Here is a 21,464-nt window from a genome sequence, read left to right as displayed (position 1 = left end):
GGCTTAGTTGCTCCACGGCATATGGGATCTTCCTGGACCAGGGCTCGAACCCGTGTCCACTGCATTGGCAGGCGGATTCTTAATCACTGCGCCACCAGGGAAGCCCGGCTTACGGGATCTTAGTTCCCCAACCAGGGATTGAACCCCGGCCCTGGCAGTGAAAGCACCAAGTCCTAACCACTGGACTGCCAGGGAATTCCCTAATTTTGATGGTTTAAAAATTCACCTCCTCTGTGCCAGGAGTTACATTTTTAGGCCAATGCCAGCACTAGGAGAGGTCCTATAAAGAGTCTTGGAGATCATATTTTTCAGATTAGAGACAGAGCAATCCCACCCTGGCAGGACAGATCTGGGCACAGGCTACTGCCTGCCTGGCCAGGAAAAAGGGGACCATGGATCAGACCCCCTTGGCATGGATGGAGCCTCAACACCCCGTCCTGGGGCCTGGAAGTCCTCGGGGCTCCTGGGAAGTGCTACTTACATTCTCCTGGGTGCCAAGATCTGGTTTGTGCCAGGTTTCAATTTTAATCAGAAAGTCTTCTTTCATGTATTCATTCTGGAAGGGGAAAAAAAATACCTTACAGTCACCAGGCTCAAAGTTGGAGAGTAACCATCCCCCCTACTTGCTCACGGGCAGTCGAGAGACCCCAGCCTCTGCCTTATAGTAACAGCTAACTGTACCAGGAGCCCACAGTATGCTGGTGAGTGTTATCTCGTTCAATCCTCACCCCAGCCTGCGATGGCTGTAGTAATACCACCCTCGTCTTATAGTCAAGGAAAGTTACGTTCAAAGGCGTGAGGGGACTTGTCCAATGGCAGAGAGATAACGACAGAGCTGGGCCTCAAACTCAGTTGTGTCTGGCTTCAAAATCCATGTATTTAATCCGTGTATCTCTCCTATTTGCCTCATGCACAGGGCATAACGGCTGACTGGCAGCGTGGGAAGAGCACGGGGAGACTTCCCAGCCAACCAAATGTGTTCCCCACCCGCGCCCGTTCTCCCCAGCCAGGCTTTTGCTAATTCAACCCTTCATGCTAATTACCAGCCTCCTCCCTTAGTGCCTTTAAAAAGTTGGAACTACTCAAAGGAGGAACACGTTAACCCCCTAACTCCTCAGTGGGAATTAGGTTCCCAGAAACTTCTTACATTTACCAGCAGGGACAAGGCACCTGGATGAGGATGCTGAAGGGTGGACAGAAGGGGCACTGACAGAGGGGCTGGGCCTGGAAAAGAAACCTTGCTGATTTCTCAATTTTGCCAAGGGTCAGTGCTCACTGGGGTCAACAAACGCCCCAATGGGAAAGTCACAATCGGGTCAGCTGAACTGAAGCTTCTTGTACAACCCTGGGAAGGCCAAACCTGGGGCAAGCAGGGGACAGCCTTGCGTCATTCTGTACACGTGAGACCTGGGGCTAGTATGCCACAGTCCTGACTGCTGCACCTACAAAGCCACCTGCCAATGTAGCTTCAAGCAAGAAGCCATTTTGCCAATTAACAAGTTCCTCATTAGGACTGAAAGGATTAAGCCTCAAAAGCTCCAAAAGTCACCCAAGAGAAAGAGAGGAATACCCAGGAGTCTCCGGGGCAGTTCCATTTTTATTTTTCCCTTTCTTATAAGTCATCTACAGTTCCAACCCCCCTGAAAATACTTACTGTAATAACTGCTCCAAGGCAAGGACATGGAAAAAAGAAAGAAAAAGATTAATGAGGATAAATAAAATATCCAGCCCTCACCCCCAGGGAGCACGGAAGCAAAGAATTCTCCACTCCCTGGGGCACTCCACAGTCACTCTCCAAGCCCCAGCGAGTACATCTGGTACCTCAAATGCAGCAACTCTCAAGTTTCACTCATACAAAGTCCCCAAAGACCAAATATGGAATTTAATTAAAGCGATGCCACTACAGGCTCCTCAGGACTCTTCCCAGTTGGGCAAAGACAGGGAGCAGTTCTGATGAGCTGAAGCGCGGAGACACGCTGCTCTGCCGTCGGAGTGTCACCTGGTGTCCCCCCACCCCCACTTCCCGGGGCACAGAGCAGGGCACTGTAGGCCAGGCACTCTCTATCTGCCCTCTGCATCCTTCCTCTCACTGTAACCAAACCTCTCACCCTCCACACTCCTGATCATTGTAATGAGACCCCCTCGGAAAGCACCGTTCAATTATTTACCAGAGAAAATGACTGCAGCTCTAATGTCACTGGGGAATAGACTAGCCTTCCTCCTGACCACAGCCCAGATCATTCTGTACCCTCTGACTTTGGCAGTTATCGCAATTTCAGATGGATGCCACACTGCCCCATCTGACAGTACATGGGGCTAACAGTCAAATTCCATAACTCTAAAACTGAAACTAAGGTTACCTCTGAGATTGAGATGAGGAGAATTTGAAATATAAGGGATAAGATCCACCTTGTATAGAAACAACCCAAGAGACTATCAGTAATTTCCCTGAATCCAACGAAAGATACTTGCAAGAAAGCATCAGATCAAGATTATAACTAAAAGGGCTATTGAAATAACTGCCCTGTTATTAGTTTAACAAAAAAGGAAATGAAGGGTATAATATCCATCGAGGGCGAGTCCAAAGAGACCAGTTTGGCAGAAATTCTCCAGCACTGTTCTGGGAGCAAGAGCCCTGGGCTGTGTACGTGGCACATCTAGCAGCCCCATCCTGAGTGTCAGGTTGGCCTGGTTTGATGACACTAGGCCCCAAGGTTCTCCCACTAACCACCTGATTCTGAGTCTATGCTCTCCGAGCAACTTTCTCCTAGTTTGGCCTCTGTTGGGACAGAAAGTGCTAATCAACAGACACAAGGCGGGACTTCCCTGGTGGCGCAGTGGTTCAGAATCCGCCTGCCAGTGCAGGCGACACGGGTTTCAGCCCTGGTCTGGGAAGATCCCACGTGCTGTAGAGCAACTAAGCCCGCGTGCCACAACTACTGAGCTCGCGTGCCACAACTACTGAAGCCCATGCACCTAGAGCCCGTGCTCCACAACAAGAGAAGCCACCACAATGAAAAGCCCGTGCACCACGAGGAGTGGCCCCCGCTCACTGCAACTAGAGAAAGCCCGCGTGCAGCAACAAAGACCCAATGCAGCCAAAAATAAATAAATAAATTTGTTTAAAAAAACAAAACAAAACACCACAGACACAAGGGTCTGATCCCTTAAGCAAGTGGATGTTTTCACTACATGTTGGCTTTCTGATTATAATTTGGTTTTCTATGCAGAAGAGTCCACAAGGAAAGAATGCCCTACTCAGCAAACAGGAATATCTTGGTTTTCATTAGTAATTTTGTATTTCAATATAACTTAATATATTGGCATTTGGGGGGTCTCGTATATAGGTCTTTCTGAGATCCTGAGAAACAGATCCATTTAGTTCTGACAAATTAGGTCTGTGAACCTACGAGGGTGAACGCCCTCCCTGGCCTTTAATGCCAATGTGGGTGACCAAACAATCTTTCCCAATCTTCTCTAGCCTCAAGGCCTCCAAACACCTCTCTAGCCTCCAAACACCTCTGCATTCGGAGCCTTCCCTTTTCTTCAAACTGCAACCCTATGTACACTGGAAAGGTCTCAGGAAACCGTCTGCAGTTGGAAAACAGGGCTCTCCAATGAGACCAGTAAGGTACTTTTTAAAAACTATGGCTTTGGGACTTCCCTGGTGGTCCAGTGGTTAAGACTCCGTGCTTCCAATGCAGGGGGCGAGGGTTCGATCCCCGGCTGGGAAACTGAGATTCCACATGCCATGTGGCACTGCTATAAACAAACAAACAAACTATGGCTTTATTGAGACTGTATTCAGCCCAGGGTTAAGGTTACAGGAAGAGGAAGGAGGAGAAACATTTATTTTCTTCTTCCTACTTTCTTTCTTTTTTTTAATGGAACGCTTCATGAATTTGCGTGTCATCCACGCACAGGGGCCATGCTAATCTTCTCTGTATCGTTCCGGTTTTAGTACATGTGCTGCTAAAGCAAGTGTCTCTTCCTACTTTCACTCACAGACCCAGTCCCATCTTACCCCCTCCTCATGTCCCAAGTCATGAGCATCAGGGGAAAAGAAACAGAGAGAAATAAGGTAAGAGGATAGAAAGAGCTGATAATAAGTAGAGTTTTCCACAGCCAACTTCATTCCACTGAGAACAAGGTGAGAGCCTTCCAAAAGGCATGTGGAGTTTCACTCCACACTCCTTTATCCATCTCACCTCAAACTCTGATATACTTAGGCCAACCTAAGAGTTTGAACTGATAATCTTTCTCCCACCAGCCCCCAGAGGGAACTGGACATAGCCTTCCTTGTTTATATCTCTTTTTAAAAGAGCAATGGCTAACTGAACAGATCTAAGATTCAAGACATTCATTCTGGGCTTCCCTGGTGGCGCAGTGGTTAAGAATCCCCCTGCCAGTGCAGGGGACATGGGTTCGATCCCTCATCCGGGAAGATCCCACATGCTGTGGAGCAACTAAGCCCGTGTGCCACAACTACTGAGACTGCGCTCTAGAGGCTGCCAGCCACAACTAATGAAGCCTGTGCACCTAGAGCCCGTGCTCTGCAACAAGAGAAGCCACTGCAGTGAGAAGCCCGTGCACCGCAACAAAGAGTACCCCCCCTCACCGCAGCTAGAGAAAGCCCGCATGCAGCAACGAAGACCCAATGCAGCCAAAAATAAAATAAATAAATTTATATATAAAAAAGAAGACATTCATTCTGTAATGAAGCTGGGGTGTGACTGTAAAGTCAGCACCCGTTGAAGAAGCCAACCTCCTCTCCCCTGCTCCTTGCCTCTCCTCTTCACGGAGTATTTAGAAATTACATTTTTCTTCTTTTGGCCAAGGATCAGAAGATGCGAATGAACATGTGGTGTCTAGAAAAATGCCCATGTCAGCTGCAGCACACTCTCCCCAGAATTACAGAGGACAGTGGCATCTCTCAGTTGGCACAAGCTGTGTACCCAGAACCCCGCCCCAGGCATGCAGCAGTTCACCCTATCCATTTGCCTCCTTCATGCCAAGTTGGCTAAGGTTCTTACGACACAAGCTCAATGCAATTCTCTTACACATCAAGAAAATTCATCTTTGGCCCTAGACCAGACACACCCAGCCACTGTGCACACTTTTTTTTTTTTTTTTTTTTTTTTTTGCGGTACGCGGGCCTCTCACTGTTGTGGCCTCTCCCACTGTGGAGCACAGGCTCTGGACATGCAGGCTCAGCGGCCATGGCTCACAGGCCCAGCCGCTCCGCGGCATGTGGGATCTTCCCGGACCGGGGCACGAACCCGTGTCCCCTGCATCGGCAGGTGGACTCTCAACCACTGCGCCACCAGGGAAGCCCCCACAGTGTCTTTTAAGAAAGTGTGTATGTGCCTCTTTTCCAAGAATTGAACAGCTTCCTGCCTGCTGATTAGGGAATAGTGATGTTTGCATTTTCAGCTACAGCAATAAAACTCTAAGCATTACACATCCCAGGTCCCACCAATGACTGTGCATGTCCTGATACAAAATGTTCTTGAACCTGTGCAGGACTGAAGAGAGCAATGACCCTGTGATCTAGACTTTAGTCATTCCCAAAGTCAACGGGATAACGACCACATGTATCTTCCTCATCAGATACAATCTAGGGAGTGCCAAGTCCCAACAAGTAAGAGAAGTGTAAGCAGAGGCTGGCAGGCAGACTGTCTGTGCCAACAAATGTAGACTGGCTGGGGGAAAAGCCACTTAACTCACAGTCGACTTCCAGGGGACCTCTAGAGACCCCCCGCTAGAATCCCAGAATGTCTAGAATAGAAAGTTCTCTGTGAAGGTTCAAATCTTTCCTTTCTAGAAACTCCAGATAGGAGACTAGGGAAGATTAAGAGAATAATTCCAGTCCTAATCCCACCTTCAACTATAGAACATGCTGGTCTAGGAAGTTCCCTAGTGGTCTGCTAATTAGGACTCAGCGCTTTCACTGCCAAGGTCTGGGTTCAATCCCTGGTCAAGGAACTGAGATCCCACAATCAACATGGTGCAGCCAAAAAAAACACCAAACCATGCACCATGCTGGTCTAGTGGAAGCCACTGATTCAGGGCTCGGACTGCAGGTGTTATACAACATACTCGGGGGCTAGCTGTTTCTAAATCCTTTGTCATCAAACATTGGGCTTATTTCAACTTTTCCCCAACAACATCAGGGTTTTCTTTGCTATGTTTCCTTGGTGTCTAGGTCTGGCCCTTCTCCAGCGCAGGAAGGTCACCCTGCAAGGCCCCTTCTTATGACTGCCTCTCTCAAAAGTCCCTGGGCCTCACTGCTGCTTTTCAAGCCAAACATGAATACACCCTATTAAAACTGGAAATTTCAGTATCTAACAATAAGGGAGTAGCTTAAAAAGATCCCAGTACATTCATACAATGGAATACTATGCAACTATTAATAAATTTTAAACAATAGACTATATGTAGTGACAGAGAAAAGGTTTCCCATTTACTAACTAAAAATGAACAATTTAATAATTAGTATGATTTGACCCAAAATTTGGCTGAAAAACGTGTCTGGAGACTTCATATACACGTGTATATGAAAGCATTTTAAAAAAGGATTAGAAAGACACTAAAATGTTAACAGTGACTAGAAATGAAAGGATCATGGGTGATTATTTTCTTGTTTATATGTATTCTCCAAGACAGAGGACATTACTTTTGTAATCAGTAAAAACCAAAATTATCATAGCATCCCCAAATAGGAGGGATTGGTTCTATGCCATCTTGGGCCATGGCTACTTGGTGGTTCCCACCCAGCTGGCTGCCAAATTGCACTAGACAACACTGGCACTCACCACCGGCCTGAAGGGAGGCCCCAAGCTCATCCTTCCACTGGCTTAATCTGGAAAATGAAGGTGGGACACAAAACCCCAATTCACTGCCACCCCTGGGCCTACTTGACCACACCCTCCATCCACCCTGGGGCCCAAATTCCAGCTCTGCACTCACCTGTTCTGCAATAAGGGTAGGCATTCCACGCTTTTTCATGTATATTCAGGGCTCCCTCCGGGGCCAGCATTCGAACAAATGTGGGCACTTTGCTGTAGTGAGAAAAGGGTTATGAAGAGAAACAGAGGAGAGAGTTAGAAGACAATGGGCTAAGGACTTCCCTGGTGGCACAGAGGTTAAGAATCTGCCTGTCAAGGCAGGGGACATGGGTTCCAGCCCCGGTCCGGGAAGATCCCACATGCCGTGGAGCAACTAAGCCCGTGCGCCACAACTACTGAGCCTGATCACCTAGAGCCCGTGCTCTGCAATAAGAGAAGCCACCACAATGAGAACCCCGCGCACCACGACGAAGAGTAGCCCCCGCTCGCCACAACTAGAGAAAGCCCGTGTGCAGCAACAAAGACCCAACACAGCCAAAAATAAATAAATAAATAATAATAATAATAAAAAAGAAGACAATGGGCTTCTACTGCACATTCTCCAGGCTGCAGCTCCAGCTTCTTTGTGGGGAGTTGACACGCAAGTTCCCCTGAGACCAGCAGGTTACTCTGTGTGTGAAAAGCCACCTGTCAGAGCCTGACACCCCAGCTCAGCTGGCTACTAACATCCAGCCGCAACTTGGCCCCCTACCCTCCAGGAACAGGACAGCAGATGAGGCCCCGGGCTACCGGCCACAGCTTATCAGTCCTTACGCTATCATTACGCGCTCTTCCAGAGCTCACTGGGCCCAGGGCATGGTACTACACGTTGCAAGGATGAGATGTCTTCAAGAGTGGACCAGAGTGACTGGCTGACTAACCTGGAATATGGGATCCAAGATGACTTGATCTCCTAGGGTCAGTTCTGGGCAGCCAGGAGGGCCTCAGGGCCATCTGCCTCCCAGGACAAAATATTTTCTTCCATTCAATTCTTATCTCAGGTTACAGAGCAGCAGGTACCCTATGAGCTCTTTTTGTTTCTTTTATTTAAAAAAAGGTATGTGTATTCCTCTGCCTCAGCTTTTAACTGGTAATCTATGCAGTCTTAGCAGGCTCCAACAACCTCATCAGCTTAGTGCCTGACGCCTAAGAAAAAGAGCTACCTCCAGGACACAGCTAACTCGGAACACACAGAGCAGCCCACTGAGATCCACTCACTCTTGGCCACACTCATTCAGGTACGTACTTCTATGAGTTAGGCACCACGATGCATGTAGGAATCACACAGACATGGCTCCTGCCCTCAGGGAGCTTCCGTTCTAGTGAGGAGTGGAACTAACCAGGCAGAGCACTGTGAGAACACGGTGCATGGGGAGGCTCCCCAGGGAAAGGAAGGTTTACACCGAGTAGCGAGTGGGTAGGACTGAGCTAGACAAGAGGACGGAAGTGGGGTGGGAAAAGCTGGGGGGAAGAGAGAAGTTCAGAGTAGCTGGTGTAAGGTATGAGGTGAGGAATACAGGAGAACAAGCAGAGGCTGGGTCATAAAAGATCTTGTAGCTGCAACAAAGAGGATGGACTTTATCCCGAAGGCAAAGGGCCATCTATAGCTTCTAAGCTAGGGAGCAACAGATCTTCTGGACAGAACGCTTGGAGCTGTGCAGAGAAGTGGAAAGCATGGAGACCAGTTAGGAGATGCTGTGGTAATCCAGATAAGAGATGATGGAAGGAAATGGAAACGCTGGAGATAACCAAGGAGATGGACTCAAAAGGACTTGATGAGGGACTTCCCTGGTGGTCCAGTGCTAAAGAATCCGCCTTACAATACAGGGGACACAGGTTCGACCTGTGGTCAGGGAACTAAGATCCCACATGCCGTGGGGCAACTAAGCCCACGCACCACAACTACTGAGCTCCTGAGCCTCAAATAGAGAGTCCGTGTGCGGTAAACTACAGAGCCCACATGCTCTGGAACCCATGCGCCACAACTAGAGAGAGAAAAACCTGCACGCTGCAACTAGAGAGAAGTTCGTGTGCCGCAGTGAGAGATCCCGCATGCCTCAATAAAGATCCCGCGTGACGCAACTAAGACCCAATGCAGCCAAAAATAAAATAAAATAAATAAATAATAAATAAATCTTTAAAAAAAAAAAAGGACTTGATAAGACGAATAAGGAAGAGGGTGTTGTGAATCCATGGTTTCCGATTTGGGACAACTAACGGCTTTGGTCCTCATGAGGGGAGGTGGTCATGGCATTCAACACTGTTGGTTTTCTTTTCTTTACTGTTGGTTTTCTTTTCTTTTCTTGGCAACTGGGTGTTTTGGGGTTAAGAGTAGTGGTAGGTAGCAGTTCAAAGTTTCCACCCTCTCCATAAGGGAGAAGGTGAGACATGTCCCACCCTCCATATGTACAGACCTCCTCTCTGCCACTTTGGCTGGACCAGCTGAGTCTTGAGGAACCAACTGGCCCCTACTACCAGCCTCACTATCTCTTTTCAAAGTTCTCTTTAAAAAATACAAATGTGCTGTGGGGAAAGTGTGTCTTTTTTAAATTAATTAATTAATTTTTGTTTGCGCTGGGTCTTCGTTGCTGCGCGCAGGCTTTCTCTAGCTGCGGTGAGCGGGGGCAACTCTTTGTTGTGGTGCGCGGGCTTCTCATTGCAGTGGCTTCTCCTGTTGCGGAGCACGGGCTCTAGGTTCGCAGGCTTCAGTAGCTGTGGCACAAGGGCTTCAGTAGTTGTGGCCTGCGCGTTCTAGAGTGCAGGCTCAGTAGTTGTGGCACAGGGTTTAGTCGCTCCACGGCAATGTGGGATCTCCCCAGCCCAGGGCTCGAACCCATGTTCCCTGCAATTAGCAGGCGGATTCTTAACCACTGCGCCACAGGGGAAGCCCCAGAAGGTGTGTCTTAAGCCTTATTCTAATCAACAGTTAATGGCTCAGTAAGTATTGGTTGGCAGTCAACTCAGAGGAGGACGAGGAGAAGGCATGGAGGGAAAAGAGCACAATGTCAAGGAAATGGGATCCTGGTGAGTTTTTTTGTTTTCTTTTGTTTTTTTAACTTTTTGACCACACCACGCAGCATGTGGGATCTTAGTTCCCCGACCAGGGATCAAACCCGTGCCCCCTGCAGTGGAAGAAGGGAGTCTTAATCATTGGACCACCAGGAAGTCCTTTGATGAGATTTTTTTCCCCACTTCAGTGTTGTTCTCTTCCTGGCTCTGGCACTCACAAAATCCTGGACCGCTCTGGGCTGGCACTTTTGCATCCCTAGATCAGCAGGCTACATTAAATCAGCCAGTTTACCAAATGAAAATGAAACTGCTTTGCTCAGTTTAACTGACTAGAGATTAAGGTTCAGGTTTAAGTTGCACAACAATGTGAATGTTACTTAATGCCACTGAACTTAAAAATGGTGGGACTTCCCTGGTGGCACAATGGATAAGACTCCGTGCTCCCAATGCAGGGGGCCCAGGTTCGAGCCCTGGTCCGGGAACCAAATCCCACATGCATGCCACAACTAAGGAGCCTGCCTGCCGCAACTAAGATCCAGTGCAACCAGATAAATAAATAAATAAGTAAATATTTTTTAAGAAATGGTAAGAATGGTGAATTTTGTGTTATGTACAATTTACCACAATTAAAAAAAATAGCAGGTTTATTTTTTCCAGTACTGGGTAGTTTCTAAAACTAGATTGATTCAATTTCCATTCAAGCTGGTGTATGTTTACCATGGCTTTCAATGTCCTTTGGGCCAGTTTACAGTTTACTGAAACATTACTGTCTTGGTTAGGGATTCAGCAATTGTATGGTTTGCAATGGATTTTGGTACACCAATCAGTTCAAGCCATACTCTTAAATACTTATGCCTTTGATCCAAAGAGAGGTACCAAAATTTCTCCAGTAGCTGATTTCACAATATCAGAATTTAAAATACTACCTGACCCCACAATTCTACTTGTAGGAGCATTTACTATAGATTTACACACATTGGGTACATCAAAAGATTTGTGCAGAAGGAGTTTTAGTGGAGTACTGTATGTAAACATCTGGAAATGACTGTAAATATACGTCAAGAGAAGACTGGTGAAACAACTTCTAGCACATTTGTTTAAAGATACGACGTGTGGGCTTCCCTGGTGGCGCAGTGGTTGAGAGTCCACCTGCCGATGCAGGGGACACGGGTTTGTGCCCCGGTCCAGGAAGACCCCACATGCCGCGGAGCGGCTGGGCCCATGAGCCATGGCCGCTGAGCCTGTGCATCCACGGGAGAGGCCACAACAGTGAGAGGCCCGCGTACCGCAAAAAATAAATAAAATAAAAATAAAGAATAATAATAAAAACAAACAACCCTTTAAATGAGCAAAGAAGAACTACCTCTACCTACTCTCACAGGTGAAGCAACTTGATCAACCAGCTAACAACTCAGAAAACACCCCGAATGATCCGCTGTCTCCACTTTGATACCAGGACGCCTTCGCTCTGCCGTGCAGCCACCTACCTCTGTAAGTGGTAGATCTTGTGCGTGTACTGGCCTTTCTCGCCGTCCTTTTCATAGGGCTCATTCACCAGGACCTCCACACCTTCACCACCACCCGTTTCATTTTTGCTGGCCTCAGCCACAGAGTACAGCTGCCCTACTTGATACTGAAGAAACAGAGAGACGGGAGTTACTGCCAACGCAGAATCTTCTCGATGGCTGCACACAGTCCAGTTGCCAGAACTGTCCAATTAGATCGCTCTGGGACCCCCTGATCCGGGAGCTCATCCCGCAGTTTCTCATGTGGCCTTGGCCAAATCCACCGAGAGCCACTAAGAAAAGCTGCTCCGTGGCCTCTCTTTAGCCATCAGGTGTGTTTAATTTCATCTTTCCCATTTTCACATCCTACTTCAAGGCTTCAGGAGGCAGGTGAATATGCTTAATCTCACACCACTATCCAGAAAATAGAGTCCAAGGTAATTTTTGCCCTGGACCTGCCTTTGGTCCCAGATCCCCAAACAAGATCTGGGTTGGTTGTTAGAAATCTCTTTATCCCATTCATTTAAACAGGTCCTAAGACATGACTTCTTGTAAAGAAAGGTACCCAGTGCACTGTGAAATCCACAACCCCTGCTATAAAACTGGCTCATCGGGACTTTGCTGGTGGCGCAGTGGTTGAGAGTCCGCCTGCCGATGCAGGGGACACGGGTTCGTGCCCCGGTCCAGGAAGATCCCATGTGCCGCAGAGCGGCTGGGCCCGTGAGCCATGGCCGCTGAGCCTGCACGTCCGGAGCCTGTGCTCCTCAATGGGAGAGGCCACAACAGTGAGAGGCCTGCGTACTGGAAAAAAAAAAAAAAAAAAAAAAAACTGGCTCATCTACTTGTTTCTTCTCCAGCGTTGGGCCCCTCCTCACCCTGCCAGCAGCTCCCAGAGCAGTCCTGCAGGCAACCAAACCTCCTGAGGCTTTCCTGCTTCCTGGGGCTGAAGCAGGCACCCTGCTTCCCGTATTAGACAGCACAGATTCCTACCCCACAGTGCTGGCTGGGCGCACCCTCTATGTTGGCACTTACTAGATGGCCAAAGCCTAGTTTTCCTTTATTTGGGTCACATGCCACCCTATCAAGTCACCAGTCAAGATCACTGGCCTCCTCTGATCCCTCAAGACAACTCAGTATTAGGGCCAATGACCTGGGCAGTGCCCAGGCCTGGCCCTTCTGCTCCCTTCTCTCTGAGGGAAGCTGTCTAGAGGGAAAAATGAGGTGAAAAGAGAATGAACGCAATCATTAAGAAGGGAAGTTACGCCTATACCAAAGGATGCATCTTCCCTATCACAGCCAATGCCACCAGGCACAACAGTTTAGGGAGTATGAGAAAAAGAAACTGGATTATAGTTTGGGGAGGGGTGGGGATCGATTTTCCTCACCCTCCACGCCCCTTCCCCAAGCTCCTGGTACTCTCAGGAGTGAAAGACAAAGGTCGTTTTCCCTTTGAGGCCTGCTCTACCCGGCAGCCTCCTAAGCACCACAGAGACGTTTCTGGGCAAACATGGAAGGAGGTGAGGCAGCTCACCAGGACAATTCACTGCTCACCACGAAGCTGAAAGAGCCCTAACTTCCAAAGCAAAAACGCAATGCAGGATGCCAAGGAAAGGCCCAGGCAAACCGTCAAGGCTGGGTTAATCCTGTAAAGAGGAACATCTGGGTGAGAGCCAGTCACCTTGACCTTGCTAATCCAGAGCAACATCAGGGCTGCCTCAATGCCCCCAGGGAGCCCCAAGCTGTCCCTCTGCCTTTCCAAGTCCACCCCCTAACAGAGGCACACATGAAATCCCCTATCAAGTGGGTCAGGGTTTGGCTGAGCCAGGGGTTCCTAGGAGGCAGCAGTAATTCTGTTTCAGAGAAAAGTCATAAGAACATCTAACCACTGACTCAGCAGTCCTAAAGGGAAGGGGAGGCCGGTTTTACCAGGCCGGTGGAGGGGACTGGGGGGCCGGCTGGTGGTGCTGCTTGGGGAGGGGCCCCGGCAGAGACTAATCCCCTTCATTTGGTTCCTCTTCAGCTGCAGGAATCAGAGGGCAGGCTCTAAGAGGATCAGTGTGTTGGGCTGGCATCTTCCCCTTTTAATCTCTCTTGATACTCTGATCCTTTAATCCCAATGAGACATGTAAGGCAGTTTTGTTAATCCTAAGGGGTGAATAAGACTAGCCTCCACAAGCTACAAGTGAGGGACACTCTTCATGTCAGAGGGTTCCCTTTGGCACCATGGCTCTGCACCCTGGGAAAGCAGAAAGCAGCCAGACTCAGATGGGGTAGAGATGGGGGATGGGGATCAGAACATTAAATCAGATAAAGAGCCCCAAGGAGACGAGGATTCCAGCCTCCTCTGGCCCAGGACAGTGCTCCCTGCCCTGGAGATCTGCTCCCTTGTTCCCAAGAAAGAAGACAGCTAAGGAAAACAGAGACTCCACCACTTTGGCAATCTGGGAGTGGGAGCCCAGGAAGATGTAGTGGGTGCGCCTGAAACATGTCATGAAAAACAGCACAGCTGTTGGTCCCACCCCCGTGGACCTGCCAGCCCAGGCACCAAAGGGGCCTGGTGCCATGCATCTCTGGAAATGAGAAGTAAAACAGCCCTACCCACGGTAGGGGGAAAAGGCGGCCCGAACTGAGCAAGGAACCACTGGCGGACACACCACGTTAAACAGCCAGGGCTCTCTTGCTTTGCTGCAGAACGTCCAGAAACCCTGCACAGTGAGTATTAGGCCAAAGGCTCTGGCCAGCCAGAAGCTGATTTTACCCCAAAACATTGATTCAAGCCATCAGGATGGTCATAAAGACAGGGGCTTCTCTATTCTCTTTTCATTCCCCTTCCAAATCAGAAAGCTCTGAGGGCCTCCAATTGGGAAGTGAATCCAACAGCCACATGACACTGGGCTGTTCCATGGGAACCGTTAGTCAGGATGGGTTATCGATAAAGACTCTGAGAAGGCTGGTCATTACTTATCTCTTCTTTGGCTTCCGCATTCAAGATTTTCTGATCTCCTGGAACCAAGGTTCAAGCCATCAAAAGAGCAGCTCCTGCTTCAACCCTGCACAGGCCAAGCACTGCTTTCTCATCAGTGGTTTATGGCTGAGAATGCGTTGACCATCACCAGGCTTACAGGTGAATCGTAACCAGTGCTGACTTCCCAAGCTTCTGCTTTCAGGCTCAGTTCACCCCACAATTTCCTCAATGCTCCAAAAACAAACAACCACAAACTGAAAACCGCCAATTGTGGACGCTCTCAAGGTGAGTTCCCCTTTCCCTCCATGCTTGGCTCCACCATAAGCAATCAGCCAAGAGGTGCCCCCGGACAGTGCTGGCCCTACTGGGTCTGCCACACCTCCCAGAGACACTCCCACCTGTCATTCCATCAAGAAACTCCCTGCAGGGGCTTCCCTGGTGGCGCAGTGGTTGAGAATCCGCCTGCCAATGCAGGGGACACAGGTTCGAGCCCTGGTCCAGGAAGATCCCACATGCCACGGAGCAACTAAGCCCACGTGCCACAACTACTGAAGCCCACACGCCTAGAGCCCATAGTCCGCAACAAGAGAAGCCACCACAATGAGAAGCCCACGCACAACGAAGAGTAGCCCCTGCTCGCCGCAACTAGAGAAAGCCCGCGCGCAGCAGCGAAGACCCAACACAGCCATAAATAAATTAATTAATTAATTAAGAAAAAAAGAAACGCCCTGTAAAAATGATCCACTTCACCCCTAAACACCACTTTGAGGTACTCCTGAACTCCTGGGGAACATCTTCCTCTCTGGGGTGTGGGATCCTCCTGTACAGCAGAGAGAGAGGCATAGGACCCCCAAGTTTCAGGGCAAGTAATGTGCTGGGCCTTCCTGCTTGGCCTCCTGGTTTGGAAAATCATCACTTGCTGTTTTTTCATAAAGAGAGCAAGGACCCCAAAGGAGATGGGTTAGCAGGGCTCCCCCAAGCCAACAGCTCTCAGCCCAAGCCCGTGGTTCCCAGGCCCCATGTACATCTCAGGGGCCTCCAGGGATCGCAGCATCTACCCAGCTATCCCCTCCCCCAGCTTCCCCAGTCTCATTTCTCTTATCCTCCTTTCCCAGAACTCCCACATCACGTTCGAGGCCCACCCTGACCCCTCCCCCAGGTCTCCACAGCTCTTAACAGACGTACAGCCCACCACCAGAGACAATCCTCTGGGGGGCCAATGCCTGCCGACCCTCTTTGGGCGCCAAGAAGCCATTTGTCTCATCTCAAGTGTGCTGCGGGCTCTGTTGGCCTGATCTCAGTTTTCAAAGGTCCATTTCATATTTGGAACAGGGTGGAAGTTATCACAAGAGCTGACACTGCAGGAAAGAGGGCGACTGAGGGCACCATACTGGCTGAGCAGCTTCACCCAAAGTCAAGCTTAACTGAAAGCTGAGGGGCCTGTGGATTCCAAAGGGAGCAAAGAACAAGGCTGAACTGGGAGAGGAGAGTGAAGGAAGTTCAGAGAAAGGGCGGGACAAGGGCGGCTCTGTGACAGTCTTCTGCTGTCCCAGAGACCAACTCTGAGTCAGCACGGCCTATGAACCTTCTTGTGGCAAATCCTGCCAGATCCCTATACACAGGAACGTCAGGCCCAAGAACCATAAAAGGACAGAGGGCAAGCCAAGCCCATCTGTCATTCCCTGCCCTCCGTGAAAGAAGGGTTCTGGGCCTCGGTCTTCCTAGCAGTCACCTAGAGTATGGCTAGGAAGGGCCTCAGAGATTTCCAGTCCTGCTGGTTTGTCACACAACCAGAGAGAGCCAGGCACACTTCCCTGTTGAGTCACAGAGGTCCCAGAAATGCACGTACTTCATCCCCTCAGTAACATGTCCCCAAACAGGCTGAGTTCTAGCAGGTAACAGGGGCTGGTTTAGTGTCTATTCAAAGTTATCTCGCTGGTCAACAGCTTGAGGCAGGTTGCACATAGTTGGTCAGATACATAAGCGCCCTCCTTCAACAGAAAATTGCACCAGGAAAATTCACATCGAGTACTGGTTATCTCTATGCTAGAACAAACATGAAAACCACAAGAAGATACCTGCGTGGGCCGCCAGGAGCCCGACTGAGCTAAGGGTCACAAGCAAGTATATCCAACTATGAATAAAAAGAAGAAAAAGGACTTACCTCTTCTACAGACACAGGTAGGATGACTCGACTGCAAGAGAGGGAAAAGAGTATCAACTTCAGGCTCTGAAACCTGCTCTTAAAGCATCATCTTAGAATGGTATTAAATGTTTTGTTGCACGTGACGCTACACTCGCTGTCAAAAACCCAGCAGAGAATGGCCCCGAGTGCTTCAAGGCTACGACCCTCTGTCCCTTCTGGCACTTCATTTAGAACCCTGTGATTCGGTGCAAACCTGTCCCCTCACCAGCTACTTCCCAGGCCTCTGACTCACATTTGGAGCTGTCTTCTTCTCCCTCTCTCCCACTCATATCTTCCCCAACAAAACTCGCCAATGGGTCTACCTCTCTCCGTTAACATAGGAGGTTGATACAGGAGGGCTCACCCCTGCAAACTCCGAAGCCAAGATGAGGATTCAGACCCAAAGAAGCAGGTCCTGGGGATTTACTTCTGTGGACCCAACCTCCCAACAACAGCCCTCAAGGTGAAAGGCTAGAGAGGGCCAAGCTCCTTGGAGGATTAATCACCCTAAGAGCACGCACCAACCATCTCTGCTCTGGGGCCACATATTGCAGTACAAGCTACTACCACAAAGCCATCAGGAGAGGACACCTAACTTATGTCCTGACCTCCAGAAGCTGTCCAAAGACACCCCAACTGATCACTTTCTTTTCCTTCTCCATTTCAATGACTACCAATTGTTGGAGGTACCACCAATCAATCACCTGATGGAGAAGCCATGGCCAGCAAAGTCCCACACTGGTCAGAACTCCACACACAGAGGTGTGAGGGCCAGCGGCCCTTCTCTGGGTGGCTTACATTTGTAGTGCAGAGCAACGGCCAACCCCCAGCTCAAAACTGTGAGGTCAGAGAGCTAAGACAAAAACGCTTGGTTGGGGCTTCCCTGGTGGCACAGTGGTTGAAGGTCCGCCTGCCGATGCAGGGGACACGGGTTCGTGCCCCGGTCCGGGAGGATCCCACATGCCGCGGAGCGGCTGGGCCCGTAAGCCATGGCCGCTGGGCCTGCGCGTCCGGAGCCTGTGCTCTGCGACAGGAGAGGCCACAGCGGTGAGAGGCCTGCGTACCGCAAAAACAAAAAACAAAAAACAAAACGCTTAGTTGTATTCCTACGAATCAAGTCAGCTCCCAAGCTTAGATTCTCAGTTCCCAGACCCTAGGTGGAACCCCCTGGAGCCTCCTGCATCTTGCATGCTTGGTGAAGCACGTGCTGCTATGCTCTCCTTTCTATGCAGTGGTCCTGCCAATTGGGATCCTTGCTCCAGGCTGGTAAAGAGCCTGCTCACTAGTTTCTAGTCCCACAAAGGTCCCCAGATAGCAAGAGACACCCAGAGGGATCTGAGAAAAACTTCACACTCAAGGCAAGGCACAGAGCAGAAAAGTAGCAGGAAAAACAAAATGGGCTCCAAGTCTCTACTGCCTGCTAACTCCCCTTCCTCCAGAATGACTCAAATAATGTAAATCCTGCAGGTTACTGGATGCTGCCACTAATGTTGTCCTCCCATTAGAGAAAGCCAACAGTGCAGAAAAATACTTCCAACTTGGAGGCCACAATTTCTGCACCCTCAGGAGAAACTTCCTAGAAAACAATAAGCCTTTTATCTTCAAGAACAGCAGTAAAAATCACATCCAAGAATTTGCAGAAATCAAATCAAGGAGAATCCTGTTACAGGAAGTGTCAGAAAAATCAACAGGGACAAACTTCAGACCCTGGGCAGGCAGTTAAGTCTCCCCCAAAAAGAGATGGGCATCAGCCAGTTCCCGACAGGATGCCCTGAGGCTGCTATAGGACAGCTGCACACCCAGACATTTCTCCCTGGCTCCTTGGGAGCAAAACCACTTCAGCAGCAATAGGGTGCAATTCCAAAGGACAGGGCCACAGAGGCAGTGCGGGGCTGGGCCTGGAGCTGTGCTCACTTCAGTGTGACCTTCACTTGCACTCTCCAGAGCTGCAGCGCTGCAGCCACAGCCAGGTGTCTCCGATGCCCCCCTCTTGGTCCCCCGCCCAGGGGTGCACACACACGCCCAAGCACACACAGGGCACAAGTTGGGCAGAAAGGAAACGCAGATGCCAGGCAGGCTCTGCACACCTGGCACCTTGGACCTTTCCCTGGCAGGCTTCAAGGGGTGGAGAACAAAGACTGAGAAGGGAGGACCTCTCTTCAAAACTCACTCAGAGCTCTTCTGAAGGTCCCTTCCTTTCCCTGCCTGACCCTCTTTACAAAACCTACAGGTTTCTACAGATTCTAGGATTCAACTGGGAATAGAAAAAAAAGAATCAGAAGAATGGGAAAAGTCTGTCATCTGTACAGTCAAGATTAAAATCCAAAGTGCACCATGCCCTCCTCTTGTTGGATTCCCAAGATTCTTCCTCCTCACCACACAAAACTCTGTACTCTGGCTGGATCAGCATCAGATCGGATGTCAAGAAATAGAGGTGGGGGGACTTCCCTGGCGGTCCAGTGGTTAAGACTCCGTGCTTCTACTGCAGGGGGCATGGGTCCCTGGTCGGGGAACTAAGATCCCGCATGCCGCTCAGTGTGGCCAAAAAAAAAAAAAGAAAGAAATAGAGGTGGAGGGGCTTTGAAATAACACTCTTCAGATGAGGTGTCAAGCTGGGATGACACCTGGGTCTCTTCCCTTTGCTATCCAAAGCTCCACACTATGTCCAAAAGTCCTAAACACCTCCAAGGAGCAAACCAGATGGGATGGGGCAAAGTCCCTTCACTGACAAAATGGAAACAGCTCTCAGCACACCTGCCTGGCTACCAAGTGAATTCCACCAGATGCTCTCTACCTGGACACCTCCCACTTCCGGACCTTCTGGGCTTCTGGCCGAATGCTGCCCACTTGCCCTCCCCTCCAGGGAAGCACAGTTTCACTGAAAGTTCTGCACATACACATCCAATCTCTCCTCTCCCCCCACCCCCAATCTTTCCTCTTTGAAGAAGAAAAAAAAAAAGTCCTAAGATGTTTACTTGGAACCATGAGCTTCAGGAATGGGTCATCTCATATTTGAAAGATTAGCAATCCGAACATCCCCACCTGTCATCCAGTCCCGTGGATTTCACGAGCAAGCCCATCTCCCTGCAACTCCTACCAGAAGTCACTCATCTCCACCGCCCATTAACTACTCAGAAACTCCCTCACTCTTCACCATTTTTCCTCAGTCAATGGCTTTATGAAAATATCAATGCCTCAGAGCAATTTCCCCATCTCTTTGCACCAAGACTGAGAATCCCCCAGAGACACGTTGGCCCTGTCCCCCACCCCAACTCCAATAACATGTATATTTACTCAAAAACATACTCTTTTTCCAAACTGTTCTCCTCCCTTTCTAACATCCTAGCTCTCTCCATCACCATAACTCCCTCATATCACTTCAGCCCCTGCCCAATATTTTTTGGACTCCTCACCCAAGTGTCTCCAAGTCCCAAGCAATCATCCTAAGCCTTTTTTCCCAAATACCTCGTCCTCTGCCCCCACCACGTGGGCACCATGTCACACCATCTGTCCCCTCTGCTATCTCCTTATACCCTTCCCCTGTCGCTCAGCCTGACGCTGACTCCCTAGTCCTTTTCCTGTGTCTACTTATCACAATCCTTCCCCTGATGCCTAAGGCAGCCACTCCTCACACCCCAGGTTGCCCTCAACACTCGGCCCCATCATCCCAACTCCATTCTTGAAGCTGTCTTATCTGATCTCCCAGGGCCCCTTGGTATTGTTCAGCCCCAAATCCCTCTCCACTCTGGCTGGCTCCCCGGCTCCCCAGCCCTGTCTGCCCTTGTCTAACCGTTCCTCAGCCACTCAGACAACTCCTCCCTCTCCGGTGGGTCCTCTCAGCCAGTCCTGCAGCTCTGGCTGGCCCCTTCCTCCCTTAGCCTCCACTCTAGGACCACCGCACATCTATCTCATCCAGCACCCTCGATCCCCTCAGCCCCTCCTCATGCCCTGTCCGGCTCTCACTGTCCCCTTGACCTCATCTCAGGCCTGCCCGGCCCTCTTTGTCCCCTCAGCCTCTCCTCAGGCCTCTTCGGCCCTCACTGCCCCTTGGGCCCCACCTCAGGTGCTGTCCCTCCCGCTTTATCCCCGTTCGGCCCACCTCGGGCCCTGTCCGGCCCTCGCTGTCCCCTCAGCCCCTGCTGGGCCGCCCATCCAGCGCTCTCCATCCCGTCGGGCCCCGTCCGTCCTCCGCCAGGCCATCACCCTCCCTGCTCGTCATCCTCGACTCTCCCTCCCTCCTCGCTTCCGCACGGCCGGCTGGACACTCACTACTCCTTGAGCAGCACCATGTCGCTTCGCGGCTCGGCGGCTGCCCGCTGCCCGCCCAGCCTCCCGCCCGCTTCCCGGCGGCCGCTCTCCCCGTGGCCCGGCCCGGCTGCCTGTGCGCCTTCGTTGTTGTCTGCTCTGTCCCCGCCGCTCTCGCTGCGGTCGCCGCGCCGGCTCCTGCCGCCCCTGCCTCGCCGCCTTCCGCGCCGCTGCCGACGCCGCCCGGAGCTCCAGTTCCGCAGCGCCGCGCGGGGGCGGGGCGTCTCTGCGGCAACCAGAGCGTCACGCGCAGCGCTGCGCGCTGACCTAAGCGCGGAGGCAGAGCCTTCCCGGGCCCGCCCCCTCCCGTCCTTAAGTGGGCCGCGGCGCTGATATCCGCGTCCGAGGTGGGTCCCAGGCGTGCGCAAGACCCGGGCAGTAGGTGGGGCCGACACCGAGGTGTGCTGCAGGGTCCTAGGGGTGACTGATTATCTGCAGGCGGAACAGATGTCCCAGTACGGCTGGGCCTCCCCGGTGGTGTGGTTTGAGATCTAGGAAGAGGTTGTGTCAAAAAATAATAATGGCTAAGTTTACGTGCACGTGCTCTTCCAAGGGCTTGACTCCTTACAACAGCTCTACCAGAAATGTATTATTACTGTCCACAGTGA

The 21,464-nt window shown here is 50.5% G+C and overlaps 1 protein-coding gene and 1 non-coding gene across 2 annotated transcripts in view; both read right to left on the bottom strand.

The window, feature by feature from the left end:
- Positions 1 to 21,056, bottom strand: part of PITPNA (phosphatidylinositol transfer protein alpha) — a 41,089-nt gene extending 20,033 nt beyond the window's left edge. Inside the window, exons 1-6 of the mRNA XM_060134650.1 lie at positions 20,821 to 21,056; positions 16,531 to 16,561; positions 11,384 to 11,529; positions 6,970 to 7,061; positions 1,655 to 1,662; positions 482 to 556 (exon numbers count right to left, since the gene is read on the bottom strand). Of these exons, the coding sequence (XP_059990633.1) occupies positions 482 to 556; positions 1,655 to 1,662; positions 6,970 to 7,061; positions 11,384 to 11,529; positions 16,531 to 16,561; positions 20,821 to 20,840 (372 nt within the window). The 5' untranslated portion in view covers positions 20,841 to 21,056. The remainder of the gene's footprint in view (positions 1 to 481; positions 557 to 1,654; positions 1,663 to 6,969; positions 7,062 to 11,383; positions 11,530 to 16,530; positions 16,562 to 20,820) is intronic.
- LOC132512409 (U6 spliceosomal RNA) lies at positions 3,879 to 3,981 on the bottom strand. The gene has a single exon (XR_009538139.1). It is a non-coding gene; the product is annotated as a U6 spliceosomal RNA (small nuclear RNA).
- Positions 21,057 to 21,464: the final 408 nt, after the last annotated feature.

Source organism: Lagenorhynchus albirostris, chromosome 20, assembly GCF_949774975.1.
Source record: "Lagenorhynchus albirostris chromosome 20, mLagAlb1.1, whole genome shotgun sequence".
Lineage (NCBI taxonomy): Eukaryota > Metazoa > Chordata > Mammalia > Artiodactyla > Delphinidae > Lagenorhynchus > Lagenorhynchus albirostris.
Note: the sequence above shows the minus strand (reverse complement) of the source record. Positions and strands in the feature narration are given on the sequence as shown.